Source organism: Mus caroli, unplaced genomic scaffold (assembly GCF_978045245.1).
Source record: "Mus caroli unplaced genomic scaffold, Mus_caroli_1 scaffold_8, whole genome shotgun sequence".
In the NCBI taxonomy this organism is placed as follows: domain Eukaryota; kingdom Metazoa; phylum Chordata; class Mammalia; order Rodentia; family Muridae; genus Mus; species Mus caroli.
The window spans coordinates 18,935,482-18,950,701 of record NW_028227263.1 but is presented as its reverse complement, the minus strand read 5'-3'; the positions used below and the strand labels follow the sequence as shown (position 1 = coordinate 18,950,701).

The 15,220-nt window shown below is 52.5% G+C and overlaps 2 protein-coding genes and 1 long non-coding RNA gene across 5 annotated transcripts; 1 reads left to right on the top strand and 2 right to left on the bottom strand.

Annotated features, from left to right (window-relative positions):
* Positions 1–1,600: 1,600 nt before the first annotated feature.
* Positions 1,601–8,059, top strand: Tlcd3b (TLC domain containing 3B). 2 transcript variants are annotated; one of them, XM_021167976.2, is made up of 5 exons: positions 1,601–2,034; positions 2,833–2,916; positions 5,317–5,551; positions 6,633–6,728; positions 7,064–8,059. In XM_021167976.2, the coding sequence occupies exons 1-5, from the start codon at positions 1,910–1,912 to the stop codon at positions 7,349–7,351; spliced, it is 828 nt and encodes a 275-aa protein (XP_021023635.1). In that variant the 5' UTR covers positions 1,601–1,909; the 3' UTR covers positions 7,352–8,059. The 2 variants fall into 2 exon arrangements, with proteins under 2 accessions (XP_021023635.1, XP_085697447.1); XM_085841321.1 differs by lacking the exon at positions 1,601–2,034 and adding an exon at positions 2,608–2,737.
* Positions 2,645–5,083, bottom strand: LOC147002854 (uncharacterized). The gene is made up of 3 exons (XR_015047812.1): positions 5,015–5,083; positions 2,802–2,892; positions 2,645–2,706 (listed from the first exon to the last, which is right to left on the bottom strand). It is a non-coding gene; the product is annotated as an uncharacterized LOC147002854 (long non-coding RNA).
* Positions 5,585–9,333, bottom strand: Fimp1 (fertilization-influencing membrane protein 1). Of its 2 annotated transcripts, XM_021167982.3 has the most exons (5): positions 9,264–9,333; positions 8,728–8,883; positions 8,566–8,653; positions 8,419–8,474; positions 5,585–5,683 (listed from the first exon to the last, which is right to left on the bottom strand). In XM_021167982.3, exons 1-4 carry the CDS (start codon positions 9,331–9,333, stop codon positions 8,453–8,455), a joined length of 336 nt encoding a protein of 111 aa, XP_021023641.1. In that variant the 3' UTR covers positions 5,585–5,683; positions 8,419–8,452. The 2 variants fall into 2 exon arrangements, with proteins under 2 accessions (XP_021023641.1, XP_021023640.1); XM_021167981.2 differs by lacking the exon at positions 5,585–5,683 and having other exon boundaries at positions 8,340–8,474.
* Between the last annotated feature and the right edge of the window lie 5,887 nt (positions 9,334–15,220).

The window sequence follows — 15,220 nt, the reverse complement described above, 5'->3', positions numbered from 1 at the left end:
AGATGGGTTTGAGAAAGGCCTGGCTCTAAGAGACCATGAGAGAATGAGCAGTAGTAATTGTGTGTTAGGCCTAAATTACCCTGGCCAAAGCATGGGGCTGCTCTTCCCCTTGGATTAAACGAGGAAGTTGAGTCAGCCAGCCACCAGGCTCTTCCTCATAAGCAGGACTGTTCTGAGGAGTGGCAGAGGACAGGGAACCAAGGCAACAAAGAAAAGGGGACTCCAGGAGGCCATCGGCCTGAGGGAGGGTCCTGGCTTCCTTGACTCCACTGGGTTTTCCAGGCAGCAAGCACCCTGTGCTCTTCAAGCCCATCCATCTTTTAACCCTCTCTCCCAGGCAAGCACTTCCTATGTCACCCAAGCTGGCTTCCAGGAGTGTTCCTCCTGCTTCAGCCTCTGGAGTGCCACCAGGTCTACATGACCTGGTGCTTCCTGTCTCCCAGTGCCCTGGTGCTAGCCATCAAAGCCATGCTGGAGGGCTCTGACAGCCAGCCATCTCTTCCCACTTAGCTCTGTTCCTGTCACGTCTTAACTTTCTGATCTTGGGGAACCTAGGCTCCCACCTCAGGGCTATCCCCTGACCTCTGAAGAGAATAGAAGCATAGATTTCCCCCGGGGCTGTCACAATAGTGAGCCACATTCGTGAGGGAGTGACTCGTGGTGGTGTGAGTCGGAGTGCAAGCGAGGTGACTGGTGTAGTTTCCACTCCCTCTGACTGGAGAGGCGGGCGGGGTGGAGGGGGCTGTGGGTCTGAAGGACACCGTGAAATGGCTTGTTCCTATCTGTGCCTTCGGTGTCCCCTTCAGGGAACACACCATCTACTCAGGCTGCTTTCTTCAGGAAATCTTCTTGGCTGGAGTGAGCACCCCTAAGCTGAGATCCCTGCAGGCCACTGAGGGACACCCATTTATGTTTATAAGCACCAACAGAAGGAAATGCCAGACATTTTTAAAGTGCTGACAGGGAAGGCGGCTCAGTACTCCTGCTAGGTGGAGGTGTCGGGGGTTTAAGAGAAGAGCCATCCTTTCCCTAAGCCCTTGTCCCCAGCAGCCCCCCTGCACTGCAGCTCCTGTCTCTTTAAGGGCCTCCCCCTCCCTCTTTCCCTGTCCCCCCCCATCTCTGTCGCAGCCGCTGCTGTGGCTCAGAGCTGCATGGGAGACAACGCTGCTGCAGGTCCGGTTTCTTGGTGTCTGGTCGGTGCCATCATTTCCCTCCCCCTCTCCCACCCTCCCCAAGCTGGTGGCTTCCCCTCCCCCTCCCCCTCCTCACAGAGGGGGCAGGGGGCTGGGCACCAACTCTATAATGCCATGTGCGGTGTCTGCACAGGGCAGCGGGGCTGTGGCGGCGGCAGCAGGAGGAGGTGGTAGCCTGTGGTGGCGGGAGAGCAGTGTTGACTGGTGACCGCTTGCCCAGCTGCGCCTCCGCTCTGCTCCGTCCTTTCCTCCCTCCCTTTTTTCAGGGCTGGCACCACCGTCCCCCACCCCGCCTCCTTGGGCCCTCCCAGCCTCTCCACGTAAGCCCCCCCCCACCTGCCGCGGTTCTCCCTCCCCTCCCCCACTGCATCTTCCTCCTCCTGTCCCCTATCCCTCTTGCTCCTCTCATCAAGTCCTCCCTTGGTAGTCTCTCCCCATCCTCTCACCGGCGCTCTGTCGTCCCCCCCCACCCTCCGACACCTAGCTAGCCCTTTCTTTCTGTGTCCCCAATCTCATTGAAGTCCCTTTCTCCCTTGCCCTGAACTGGTCCTCTTGTCCCATCCTGTCCCCGCCCTGGCCCCTTTGTGCCTCCCCCTCCCTCTTTCTCTCTCCCTCTCTGGCTTGGCAATCCCTTCTCCACCTCCAACTCCCTCCCTCAATTTGGCCTTCCTGTCCCTTCTGGACCCTCTGGTCTCCCTACCCGGGTCCAAGTCACCATGCTTACCCCGATGGTGGCTGGGGGGGTGGTGTTCCCCGGACTCTTCCTCCTATCCAAGAACACGCTCCAGAGGCTGCCCCAGCTGCGCTGGGAGGAGGCCGATGCAGTCATTGTCTCCGCCAGGTAAATGGCATGCCTTCCCCGAGTTCAGCCCCTCTCTCTCCAACAGGCTTCATGGGGAAGGGACCACAGCACGCCCCTGGGCTCAGTAGTGGTGGGTAGGTTTACATCCAAGCTTCCTTCCCTCCTTGGACCTCATTGAAACCCAGCTATCTGGACTACTATTGAGCTTGCTTCCCTTAGCACCCTCCTATCCTCCCTCTAAAGCAGGGCAGCATGTGACTAAACAGTCCCACAAGACACCCAGGAGCAAGCCGAGGGGCAAGACTGTGTTTTTCAGGGCTAGTGTTTGGGGGTCAAGGTGCAGAAAAGTAGACAGTGAAACTTGTATATCTCTATAATAGGGCTGCCAGGAAGAGGGCCATGGTAAGAATTAGGAAAATAGTGGGAAAGTGTGTGTGTGTGGGGGGGGCTTAGGGTCACTGGGGCCAGTGACTCTAAGTATGAGCCTCATGGTGTCTGGGTGGCCAAAGGGTGCAGGGGCAGCTGAGACTCCCTTAGCCCTCATGGGTCCCTTCCCTCCCTCCCCAGGGAGAGAGCTCACTGTTAGCCACTGGCTCACCTCAGGACGGCCTCCCTGGTGTCCTGGGAAGAAGATGATTCCACTGGCACAAACTAGGAATGAAGAAGGCTGGGAGAGGCGGGAACTGAGGATGGAAGCTAAGCGCAGCTTGGCTGAAAGTGATGGTGGGAAAGCCTGGCTTAGGTGAAGGCTGATGTGGAATCCTGAGGGGTAGGGTTTCCACAACACAGAGACGGGAGGCGCACACCTGATTGTCACTCCTTCCTCTGTCTTCCTAGGTTGGTGTCCTCTGTCCAAGCCATCATGGCCTCCACAGCTGGCTACATAGTCTCCACTTCCTGCAAGCACATCATAGATGACCAGTGAGTGCCTCAGGACCACCCTGCCCAGGTCCCAGCGGGTCTGTACGTGGGACCTGGGATCCCCCAGATCTGTAGTGGTCCCTGAACTTGGGATCAAGAAAGTTCATGTGATTGCTGCAACTCAATACCAAGGATAAATTTATCCTGTCCTGTCTTAAAGGTCAGGAGCAAGGAAGCAGGGGTAGGAGATCAAAGGAAATCCTCAGAGCAGTTCCTGGTCAGCTTCCTGGCCTCTTGTCTTAGGTTCTGAACTCCAGCCATGTCTTCCCCAACTCTTGCATTGCTCCTATTCTGTTCCTATCCAGCCCCTTACTGAGCGTCTCCTCACCATGTGGGTTCACCCTCCACTCCTTCTGGAATCCATGACGGGCCTCAGCTCGGGTCCAGGGCAGAAGAGAAAGGGATGACACAGCAAGGCCACGGAGGGTCAGGCCGTGGGGGTTGGGGGTGAAGAGGCCAAAAATTGGCACTGGCAGCTACTGCAGTATTTGGTGCTGCCAAAAAGGCCCAGGCCTGAGCCGTGGGGCGGGAGGAGGGTGAAGGGGACACGGGCCCTGTCCGTGGTGCTGATCTACCCTTTTTTTTTTTTTTTTTTTTTTTTTTCCCCCTGCTCGCTGTGGGCAAATTTGCTGTGAGCCCAGGATGCCCTTCCTGACTTATGACTTCTGGCTCTAACGCCCTTCTGTAGTGTCCTTTGGGCCTCAGGGGACATTATCTGGGTGACCCTGGTCTCCATCCACCTTCTGGTGTCTGTTTGTCTCTTCTTTTCCTATGGGAGAATTCTCTCCTCCTAGGACCTATAGTGAGATCGCACTTCTCCCCAGAGCAGCTCTGCAGGGAGGAGCTGAGTGTGTTAAGTGCCTAGAACAGTTCATGGCTCCATCGTACTGAGGCTCACCTCTTAGGATCCTTTTCCATGTGACTTCCCCTTGCTTTCTCCCAACCCCTTCCCCAGCTAAAGGGTCCCAGAGAAGTTTGGTGCCGGACACCTCCTTCTCACCTATTCTTAGCTAGAGGTCACCTTTTGGCTCTTGCATTCTCAACCTCAAGTCCGTTCTTGGCCTTGTTCCACCTTTAATCCTTAGGTAGGTGGGAGGATCAGGGTTAATCCAGGGGCAACAGCTGTCCTTCCTTCTGAGCACCTAACTGCTGAGAGAGCAGGCATGGAATCTAACCCCTCACTTGTCAACCCAGGGCTGAGCCCCTTCTAGTTCTTCACATCCCAGAGTCCTAGGGCTTCCATCCCTCAACGCATCCCTAGGCACACTCTGAGCCTTCCCTGAGCACGGTTGGGTCCTGTCTGTATTTCTGCTGTCTCTAGCTAGCTGCTTCTTCCCTGCCACCTGACTCTGACTCCTGGTCACATCCCTCTACAACATTGCAGTATGGGTCCCTTTGAGAGAGGGCTGCCCCCTGCTCCAGGTCAGCCCACCTGAGTAAGCCACTGCTGGCTCTGTTCTCACCACACCCTCTCACCAGCACTCACTTGGTGTATGGTGGCTAGCTGGATAGCTCTTTGCTCTGCTCCCTCTGGGCCTTTCTGTCTCCCATCCCCACTCCAGGCCTGACTGAGGATTCCTGGACTTGAGAAAGCTTCTGTGCTGACTCAAGAGAAAAAAAAAAAAAAAAAGCGCAGAGTTGCGTATCTGTGTGCTTCCCGTATTTGTTTACTCCAAAGTCTGTAGAACTTTCTCTGTTCTTGGCATCTTTGCTAGGCAGTTTCTCTTTACTGCTGGCCATACCTGAACTAACAATAGACTTGCTACCTTGGAACAAAGGCAGGCTACACTGACAGCCCCTCTGGTGCCCTGGGGACCAGCTCCAACTCTCTGACCTTCTCCAGACAGTGGGGCCGAGCAAGGACTCCTGTGGTTATCCCTTGGCCACAGTACTTAACCCCTCCATAACACAGGGTTTCGTGAGAGGTGAACAAGCTGCTGCTGGGTAAATATTTAAGTGCCAGCGTAGTGCCTGGCATGTGAGAGCCGCTATGTCATCTGGTGCTGGGCCACGGGGTGGCTATAGGAGTTGGGCCTTCCTCATTGGTTCCTAACTGGGGATGTCTTTGTATCTTGCCTCCGTTCATTTCAGTCCTTACCCGCGATCTGCAGTGTTCTCTGGTCTCCTCTCCTCATGATACTGCAGAGGAAAACGGTGGATGAAGGAGAGAGACAGAGACACAGGGAGAAAGACAGACACCCTGGGGACTGTGAGGTCCATCTGGGAGACTGTCTGACCTTGGATGGTTTCTCATATACCATCCCTCAGCTCCGGCATCTGAAACTCAAAACTCAGAGTTATTATGAGAACCCTTATGGACCTGACTCGCCCCCATTGAGCATCCTGCCCTGGGGGTTGCCGAGACCCTGCCCATCCCCTTTCTCTCTCCCCTCCCTGCAGGCACTGGCTGTCCTCGGCCTATACACAGTTTGCAGTTCCCTACTTCATCTATGACATCTATGCCATGTTCCTCTGCCACTGGCACAAGCACCAGGTTAAAGGGCACGGAGGGGAAGACGGGACGCCCAGAGCCCTGGGCAGCACCTGGGCTGTGGTACGCGGCTACCTGCACAAGGAGTTCCTCATGGTGCTCCACCACGCGGCCATGGTATTGGTGTGCTTCCCGCTCTCAGTGGTGAGTCCTTCCTTCTGGAGCCAGGAGACTTGGGTGGGGGATGAAAAGCCCCAGCACGTCAGCACAGCAGAGTGGGCGTCCCTGGTGGCAGGACTTGGGGTGGGGCTTCTGGTGCAGCATTCCTCCCAGACTCTTAAGAGGTAGAAGTCAGAGTGGGTGCCTTAGAGCATTGGCTACCTGTATGTGAGACCCATCCTTCCTCTGTTGTGTAAGGCTTGCTTGCTCTCTTAGTCTGCAGGGTTGTAGGCAGGAGAAAAGAGTGTACTGAGTGTTTATAATCCAGGACTAAGTGTCTGTCTGGGCTGAGGATATAGTTCAGCTGAGAGAGTGTTTCTTTAGCATGTGTGAAACCTGGGTTTAATTTCCAGCACATTTATAATCCTAGCACTTGAGAGTGCAAGCAAGAAGATATGAAGTTTAAAGTCATCCTCTGCTACATAGTGGGTTTGAGGCCAGTATGGGGGACATGAGACTCTCGTCCAAATGAGGAAAAAAAAAAACCAAAAAAACCACACATCTTAAATCTCAGCACTCAGGAGGCAGGAGCAGGTGGATCTCTGAGTTTGAGGCTAGCTTGGTCTACAGAGTGAGTTCTAGGACAGCCAGGGCTACATAGAGAAACCCTGACACAGGAGAAAGAAAACAAACAAACAAACAAAAAGGAATATTGGGGGTGGGGTGGGGGGATAGGGCTGTGGAGATGTCTTAGTCAGTGGTTGCTATGCAAACACAAGAACCAGAGTCTTGAAAAGCTAGTGTGTGCTTGAATCCCAGGTCTGGGGTAGTGAAAACAGACCGGTCCCTGGGCTTGGTGGCCAGCCAGTGCAGCCAGATGAGTGAGTTACAGGTTCAGTGAAAGATGAGTCTTCAAAAAATAAAATCAAGAGCAACTGAGGAAACTGACTTCTGGCCTTCATATGCATGTACACACACACACACACACACACACACACACACGCACACGCACATGCACACATGTGCACAGAGAGATGGGAGGGGCACTAGCAAGAGAGCACAGAGTATCTCTGTGGGGAGAGGTACAGGTAGGCACCGCTCCTCAGGCTTTTGCCTTTTCCCCTAGGTGTGGCGACAAGGCAAGGGAGATTTCTTTCTAGGCTGCATGTTGATGGCCGAGGTCAGCACACCTTTTGTCTGCCTGGGCAAGATCCTCATCCAGGTGAGAGTGAAATTTGAAATCTGAGGGGCATGTGGGGGTGGACACCGGCCGGGGACTTTGGGGGGTTCCTTAAAGACCCTGCAGCCTTTCAGCGAGGTGGTGTGTTCCCTTAACACTAGCATTGGGAAGGCTGAGGCAGGAAGATCGTGAGCTCGAGACTAGCCTGAGCTACATAGTGAAACTCTGTCTTTAAAAAAAAAAGCAAGAATAAGAACAAGAGCATTGGTCCTGTGCAGGGGCGGCTGTGGGGAGGAGCCATAGGCAGAGGGGTGGGGAGGCAGCCATGGGGAGGGAACCCGGCTCTCCGGGCCCTACCGCCTTGCTCTTGTCCACAGTACAAGCAGCAGCACACGTTGCTGCACAAGGTGAATGGAGCCCTGATGCTACTCAGCTTCCTGTGCTGCCGGGTGCTGCTCTTCCCCTACCTGTATTGGGCCTACGGGCGCCACGCTGGCCTGCCCCTGCTCTCAGTGCCCATGGCCATCCCGGCCCACGTCAACCTGGGCGCCGCGCTGCTCCTCGCACCCCAGCTCTACTGGTTCTTCCTCATTTGCCGCGGGGCCTGCCGCCTCTTCCGACCCCGAGGCTCCCCACCACCCTCTCCTTGTCAGACCCAGGACTGAGGCTAGACCCTGGAAACCCTCCCCCCCCTCCAGCCCCTGTGGAGACAGTGCATTGGGGTAATTAGTGTGTGTGTAGGGGGGGGGATGAGAGCCAGGAGTCCCTTTCCTTGACAGCCCCAAGACAGATGGACTTAGAATAAGGAGAAGCTATATTCCCTCGGGAGCTGAGGTCAGATTGGCAGGCAGGAAGAGAGGGGACCGGCATGAAGAACCTCTTCTTGCCTCTGTGCTAACAAAATGAAAGGGGAAGGGAGGAGATGGGGCTCACTGGGACCAAGGAGTCAAGGGACATGAGGGTGGCCCCGCTGCCAAGGACATCCTAGCCCTGCTGCTGCAAATCCCTCTCTGCTCCCCATCACCCCGGGGAGAGAGAAGACATCCTAACTCACCCCACCTCGGCCCTGACAGGGCAGTAACCCCCCACAGCTCCTTCCTGTGGAGACCAATCTGAGGAACCATTTTACTTATTCACCCATATCAAACTAATTTGTTGGGGTGAGGGGAGGAAGGCAGTTGCTCCCCTACAACCTTTCCAGCGCTGAGCAGCCCTGGGGACAGGCGCCAGGCCAGTCCCTTCTGTCAGGGGCACATTTAGCCCTCGGCCCCGGCTTGTCCCTGGTGCTACAGGCCAATCGCGGCTTCCTCCAGTCTGGGGGCCACAGACCCCGGGAGGTGCTTTTACAGACCGCTAATAAAGATGATCTTCCTGACCGCCAGCAAGACCCCTTTGGTCCAGTTTTGGGGGCTGGGAAGAGGGGAGGAAGGGGGAGGGGTCACTACATAACCACTGAGTAGTAAGGGAGGAAGGAGAAAAGCGTGTGTGTGTGTGTGTGTGTGTGTGTGTGTGTGTGTGTGTGTGTGTGTGTGTGTGGTGTGCAGCCTGGGAGGAATGGGGTGTGTGAACGGCCACTTCGAAGTCAGGGAGGAAGGAGGAGGTGGGGGATGGGTGGCTACATAGAAGGCTACTGCAGTCTAGGAGGAAGGAGGCACCACCTTTATTTCTCAACAGAAGGCAGGGTAGATGTGTGTGGCTCACAGCTGGGTCCAGGGCTCTGTCTCTGGCTCACCTGCTCACCTCAGCTGGCTCTGGCTGGATCTCTCTTAGGCCCCTTTCTGGAAGTTCCTGAGGAGTATGGAGATCAGATGAGGAGGGGCACATAGGAGACTTGGGTCCTCTGGAAGGGGTAGGGCGAGGACACAGAGACACAACTCACACATGCAAGCAGAACTGGAAAAGCAGGAAGAAGAAGGCCACCACTAATGTTCCCACCAGGATGTTCTGGAAGAGCCCAGGACTGGAATCTGCCAGACAACGAACAACAGCGTCCTTCCAGACCCCGCCAGGAGGGAGGTCCCTCTATCAAGCTGATTCATACCTGTCTTAACGAACATTATAGGCTTCTCTCCAATAAACCGGGCCACAGCAAGAAGGCTAGCTCGGTCTGAGTCTGGATAATCAAAGAAAGGCCTGTTTACAACTGGCTGGGGTCTGGCTCCTGAAACCGAGGGCCGGGTTCCATCTCTTCTGGGGGCTAAAAACCAAAGCAGAGTCTGTGACAAGAGCCCAAGGGCCATCGTGCCCACCGACGAGGCCAGGCAAACGCAGAGCTCTGATTGTTTTGTCCCAGGGCTGGTCGAGCTCCCATCAGAAGCCCACCATGTCTGAGATGGGGAGGGAAGGTTTGGACTGAAGGTTTGGGCTATAGAGCAACACTTTGTCTCAAGACAAAGTAAAATGGGACAAAAGGGAGGAAGGAGAAGGAAAAAAGAGAAAAGGAAGAAAGAGGGGAAAGGAAGGGGGAGGGGACTAAGGCCTGGGGCGGGGCCATCCTCCTCCCTCCTGGCCACAATGAAGTTTACTCCCAGTCTCTAGCCTCCCTTATTCCTACTCTTCCTGAGCTCAGCTCCCCACCTGTTTCTATGGTCCCCAGCTCAGCCACCGACATCCACACCCCTACGGCTACCCACAGCCACAGCTTCATAACCTCTCACTACTATGAATGAGTAGGATTCTATGATGTCACAGCCCAGAGCCATTCCGCTAGCCCGACTATGGGGTGCTTCTAGCTCCTGATGCAGAAGAGCCCCATTGAGCCTCAAGGATGACACTGACCATAACAGCAACAGTGGTGAGGGGTCTTGGGGTGTAGGCCAGGGGTACAGCTTTTGCTCAGAGTGCACAAGGCCTTCGGTTCTATCAGAGAACCACAGTCAGTCATTTGATCAGTGGTGTCCCAGAACTTAGCTAGGACTAGGAGACATGTGTTTGCATAGCAGCTCTATTGGGGAGGTGAGGAGGGCTACACATCTTCAGTTGTTCTTTGGATCAAATAAAACTACTTTACTGATTGCTTAGTAAAATGCCAAGAAACGTACACAGATTGGCTCATGGCATTGGCAGAAGCCCTAAGAGGGAGGCCCAAACCAGTGTGCAGGGGGACGGGGAACGCTGACACAACGCTTCCCAAGGCTGTGCATTCTTCTATGGGGGGAGGGCCCTCTTCCCTTTCTGAACCCCAGGTTCGTGGGTTTGCACCCATCCATCTCCAGGCTTTATTTTAGCGCTCAGTAGAGATGGAAGCGCACGGTGAGGCACAAGAGAAATAGCCAACTTTTCCACCAGGTGGCAGTAGTGTTGGTCCGACGGTGCCACCATCTCTTCTACAGGTTACAGGCAGGCAGGCTCCTCTCTTGGGACTGGCTGTCACCCGGAGGCGGGGAGGCGAAGAGGGCTGAGGGTGTTGTCAACAGAGGAACTCCCCAGGCTCATTCCAAGGCTAATCTCTCGGCCATTCAAAGATCCTAGTCTACTCGCCTCACCGTGACTCAGTTTCCCTTTTGGTGGCATTGGTGGCATGTGAACCTCACCCTCCACCACCCCACCCGTTTCTTTTCTCTAGTTTCCGCAGTCCTCCCCGTGTCACTTCCTAATTGCGACCTGCACTCCGGAGGCCCCACCTCAATTTGGAAGAGACAGCTCGCCTCTGATTGGCAGTTAGGCCTGTCTATCACAAACGAACTCCAGCCCACCAGGGCCAAGGACATTTCAGGGTCTCCTTGATTCTGTCCGTGCTTGTTTTACAGTCTCCTGGCTACTCTGTTACTCCACTTGTCCCGAAGGTGGCTCCTCATTAAAGGATCCTCTCTCGGGCCAGGAGATCACAGAGACCTGCCTCTGTCTCCCAAACGATGCTGGGATTAAAGGAGTGTAATCCTTCTACATCAGGATTAGCTTCCTCCTCCTCCTCCTCCACTTCAGTTAATCACAGCTATTGAGAATTCAAGAGAGTGCCACAGCTATGCCTGGAAGACATTTCCACAACATTCCAACCCTTCCGCCTGATCTTTTCTGTCCTCTCTCTCTAACTTCACTCTCACACATTACATCTTGACCATTTCCCCTCCCTTCACTCCTCCCAGTCCCCCTGCTACTGTGTCTCATCTCCCCCAGAAGAACTTCAACTGTATCCCCTTAAGAGAGAGAGAGAAAGAGAGAGAGAGAGAGAGAGAGAGAGAGAGAGAGAGAGAGAACGAGAGGAGCTGGCCTCCCAGGGATACTCATCGAACATGGCCTAACAAGATACAATAAGCCTCCTATCAAGGTTGGATGAAGCAGCCCAGTAGGAGGAAAAGAGTCCCAAGTGCAGGCAAATGACTCAGAGGCAGCTGCCACAGTGGTGGGAATCCCACAAGAACATCAAGTGACACAACCATAACACCCATGCAGAGGACCTAGCACAGACCTATGGAGGTTCCCTGATTGTCGTCGCAGTCTCTGTGAGTTCCTATGTGCCCTGCTTAGCTGATGGGCTGTGGCTGTGTTCTGTGGGCTGTGTTCTTGTGGTATCCTTGAGCACTCTGGCTCCTACAATCCTTCCTCCCTGTCTTCTGCAGGGTTCCCCCTGGCTCTGCCTAGTGTTTGGCTGAGGGTCTCTGCACCTGTTCCCATCAGTTGCTGGATGAAGCCTCTCTGATGACAGTTGGGCTAGGCACCAATTTATGAGTACAGCAGAATATCATTAGGAATCATTTCATACACACACACACACACACACACACACACACACACAGTGCTTGGTTCTATCCTGAGTCTCTGGGCTGTCTTGCCCCTGGTTCTAGTCATTCACATAGCAGTCAGGCATGGGCTCTGTCTTGTAGCATGGGCCATAAATCGGACCAGTCATGGGTTGGCCACTCCCACAAGTTCTGCACCACAATTACCCCAGCTTGTCTTGCAGGCAGAACAGATCGACAGATCGTAGGTTGAAGATTTTGTGATTGGGTTGGTGCCCCAGTCCCACTGCTGGGAGCCTTGCCTGGTTATAGTCGGTTTAGATTCCATATCCCCCACTACTAGGAGACCACTCTTATAGATTCAGGGGAGTTTCCATTGCAGTTCCCCATTCCAGTCATTTCTCTCAGTACTCTCTCCTTCCATCTCCTCCCTCCTCATGCGTGACCACTCCTGTTCCCATCCTCACTGCCCCCACAAAAGTCTATTTCCCTTTCCCAAGGAGATCCTTGCATCCCCCTTAAGCCCTTCCTGGTCCTTAGCCTCTCTGGGTCTGTGACCTGTAGGATGATTGTCCTTTACCTAACAGCTAATGTCTGCTGTTAAGTTTGTCTTTCTGGGTCTGGGATAGCTCAGCTTTTATTTTCTAAACAAAAACACCTAGAGAGGTAAGCAGGGTGATACATGCCTTGTAATCCCAGTGCTCTGGAGACTAAAGCAGGAGAAACACAAAGCAAGAGCCCATCTGAAATAAACGAGCATGAGAGGCCCTGCTTCAACAAACCCAGGCATAGGCTACCCGCTGGATGGACAGCGCCCACACCTGGGCATCTTTTCCTTTCGAGATGCTGCTTTGAGAAGCTCATGTACTCAGATGTGAGCTTCTGAATTATATTAAAACAGCTTTACCACACACACACCCCCAACTCTGCTTAAGAAAGACAAAAAAGAAGCCAAAGTGGAAAGTCCTGAGGAAATACACCTGCAGCCTCTGCAAACTTGTCTCCACAAATAGGTACACCTGAAGTGGGAACTTCCTGTTCTTTGGAAAGTCAGTTATACCAAATGATGGTTTGCTGGGATGCACAGGTGAAGAATGTCTTGCTAAATCAAACACATGAAAGACTGCTTTCCTGAAGCAGACACGGGCGAAGGAGTGTTTGGATACAGCAAACATGTAAAAGGACTCTTGGTGAAGGAGTAGAAATATGACCCCACAGACAGTGGGAAACAGACACTGAGCTTTGGTTTGGTTTGCTCCGCCTTGATATTTTTGCTAAAGGCAGGCATGTATTGGTTCACCTTACATAGTGTTGTTGAGCTCACCTTGTGATAATATGTCACTGAGAGAAACTCATCCAAGAACTGCTTGTGAGGTTCCTGTGGCAGCTTGCCCCTTCTGCGAGCCTGGTGGTTTCTTCAGGATTGAACTACAGCTGCCTGGTGTCTGCTTGCTGAAAGGACTGGACTGTATGTAGCTGCTGGTTCAGGCCTGGTGTCTGCCTGCCTAGAGGAATGGTCTGCAGCTGCTGAGTCTTATTTGGTGTTTGCTACAGGACTGAACTGCTGTCCAAGAAAATTGAGCTCACCCCCAGAGAACTATTGCTGAACATGGCCACTCCCCCCATATCCTAATAACTTTTCTCTTCCACTACCTCTGCTGGCTAGAGGAGAGTTTGGACCCTTATTAAAACTAGGTTGCAAGTATTTGTGTCTACAGATGGCACCCAGCATGGCTTAGACATAATGGGTAATCCTGCTTCTGCTTGCGGCAGAGGAAACTGCAGATTATGAAGGGTTAGCAATGTTGCTTAAGGAAATTGGCAAAATGGCAGCTCCTGCTGCTGAGTGGGTCTCCTATCTGTTCCCGGAGGGGGTTTTCTGGTTTGCAGTGTTTACATAAACTATTCTGAAAAAGTTTGGAGGGAAGGTTGAAAACTTGGAGGGTTCACTCAGTTCGCTGTTAGAAAACACTGCAGACTTGGCTAGGCACATCGAAGTACTTAGAAAGCAAGAAGACCAAGGGGAGAAGAGAGTTCAGGCTTGGGAAATGAGACCGGGAATGGATGAACGATGAAAAGGGGAAAGGAAAGAGGCTGTAAGGTAAAGTGCTGCCCCGCCCTGCTCCACACACTTTCACTACCAGGTGTCCAAAGGACTCAGTTAGACAAGGGGTCAGGAAGAGCAGGAGGTGGGACAGGCACAAAGGGTTAATGTGCAACCAGTGCACCTCCAGAGGGTTTGCAGAGGAGTGCACCTACACAGGCCCCTTCAGCCTTCCCAGTCTTTGTGTAGCACATGCCTGCTAATGATGCTATTCCTGCCTATAAGGAATTGATCTAAAGCATTTTAAAGAATCTGTTGTTTTGTATGGCTTACATTCTTCTTTTGTCAAAGGAATGCTAAATAACTGGGCTACACAGCATAGGGTGATCCCTCAAGATTGGAAGGGATTGGTGTCAGTTGTTCTAGAAGCTGGTTAACAATTGCACAATGGTTGTTGTGGTGGAGGTAGGAAGCCACAAAGCTAGCACAACGTAATTTAGCAAGGGGAATAAACATTACTAAAGACCAGCTGCTGGGTGAAGGGCATAATGCAGATTTACAACCAGATGTCAGATCTGATGACAGTGTAACAGAACAATGTCGTGTTGCCTCTTTAAGAGTTTGGGATTTGGTTGAGGAACCTGGGAAAAAGACCCACCTCGTTTACTAAAATCATACCGGAGAAGCTTCTATAGAATTCTTACAGAGGTAGAGTTCAGCTGTAATATATAACAGGCCCCGAAAACAGTCATCGATAGAAATACTGGCCTTTGCAAATGCGAACACCAAATGTAAGAGAGCAACAGACTATTGAAAGCTTGTGGAGTCCCAGTAGATGAATGGATAAGAGAAACAACTGGTATGGGTTCTCAGGGCAAATTGTGGCTAAAATATCAGAGATCAAAATGCTTGAAGTTTTAACTGTGGTCAGTTTGATCTTTCCAAAGATATTATAAGGCAGAGTTCAAAATAACAGGTACACTGATTCTAGAGGATATGGTAATTGTAGAGGAGACCAAGCAGGTTCTGGTTATTAAGAGCTACAAAGGCTTCCCAGCAATGGCAGGTGCTGTGGAAAGGGCAGACATTGGTCACAGGACTGCTAGCCTAAAAGAGAGAGAGGCAGTGACCTCTCGCCATCAGGAAAGGAACTGAGGGGCCATCAACCCGAGGCTCTGCAGCAAACAATATGAGCCGTTTTCCTTTGGTCAGTCACGAAGTACCAATCAAGCAAGGAAATTAGGTATTTCTGACCTTAGACGTGCTACAGATGGAAGTGCAGCTTTGGATCTGTTCACAGATACCTCTCTTACATTATCCCCAAAAGGTGAACGTTATAAGTTACCCACTGGTGTATGTGGTCCCTTACCTTCAGGGACAGTGGGAATCATCTCGGGAGGAAGTGGATTAACTTCTCAGGATTTATTGTGCATCCAGGTGTGGATACACAATAGAGATGGGGGTAGCAAGGAAGAGAGAAAAACCATGGCAAATGTAGAAAAGGAGATGCAAATTGAAGCAGGGGATAAAATTGCTCAGTTGCTATTTCCTTACATCAAGGGCAATGCCATTCCAGTTGAATGAACAGGGGCTTTTGGGAGCACTGGAAAATGTGTGTTCTGGAAAACAATGGTTAATGGTTAGGGATCCAGCCGAATGGAGTGGACATAGATCGGTTGGTGGATACAGGACCCGATGTTGGTATACTTTTCCAACAGTTTTGGAATCCAGATTTGCTACCTCAGAAGGTATACAATTTATAGGAACTGGTAAATTATCACAAATAAGACAAAGTGTCCAGTGGATAACCT

Excerpts from the sequence above, each read along its gene's own strand:
- Tlcd3b (XM_021167976.2), top strand. The coding sequence starts at position 1,910 with ATGCTTACCCCGATGGTGGCTGGGGGGGTGGTGTTCCCCGGACTCTTC. Across the intron at positions 5,552-6,632 it reads TGTGCTTCCCGCTCTCAGTG|GTGTGGCGACAAGGCAAGGG; the intron begins GTGAGTCCTTCC and ends CTTTTCCCCTAG. Across the intron at positions 6,729-7,063 it reads TGGGCAAGATCCTCATCCAG|TACAAGCAGCAGCACACGTT; the intron begins GTGAGAGTGAAA and ends TCTTGTCCACAG.
- Fimp1 (XM_021167982.3), bottom strand. The coding sequence starts at position 9,333 with ATGAAGCTGTGGCTGTGGGTAGCCGTAGGGGTGTGGATGTCGGTGGCT. Across the intron at positions 8,884-9,263 it reads GCTGGGGACCATAGAAACAG|CCCCCAGAAGAGATGGAACC; the intron begins GTGGGGAGCTGA and ends TTTGGTTTTTAG. Across the intron at positions 8,654-8,727 it reads TATAATGTTCGTTAAGACAG|ATTCCAGTCCTGGGCTCTTC; the intron begins GTATGAATCAGC and ends GTTGTCTGGCAG.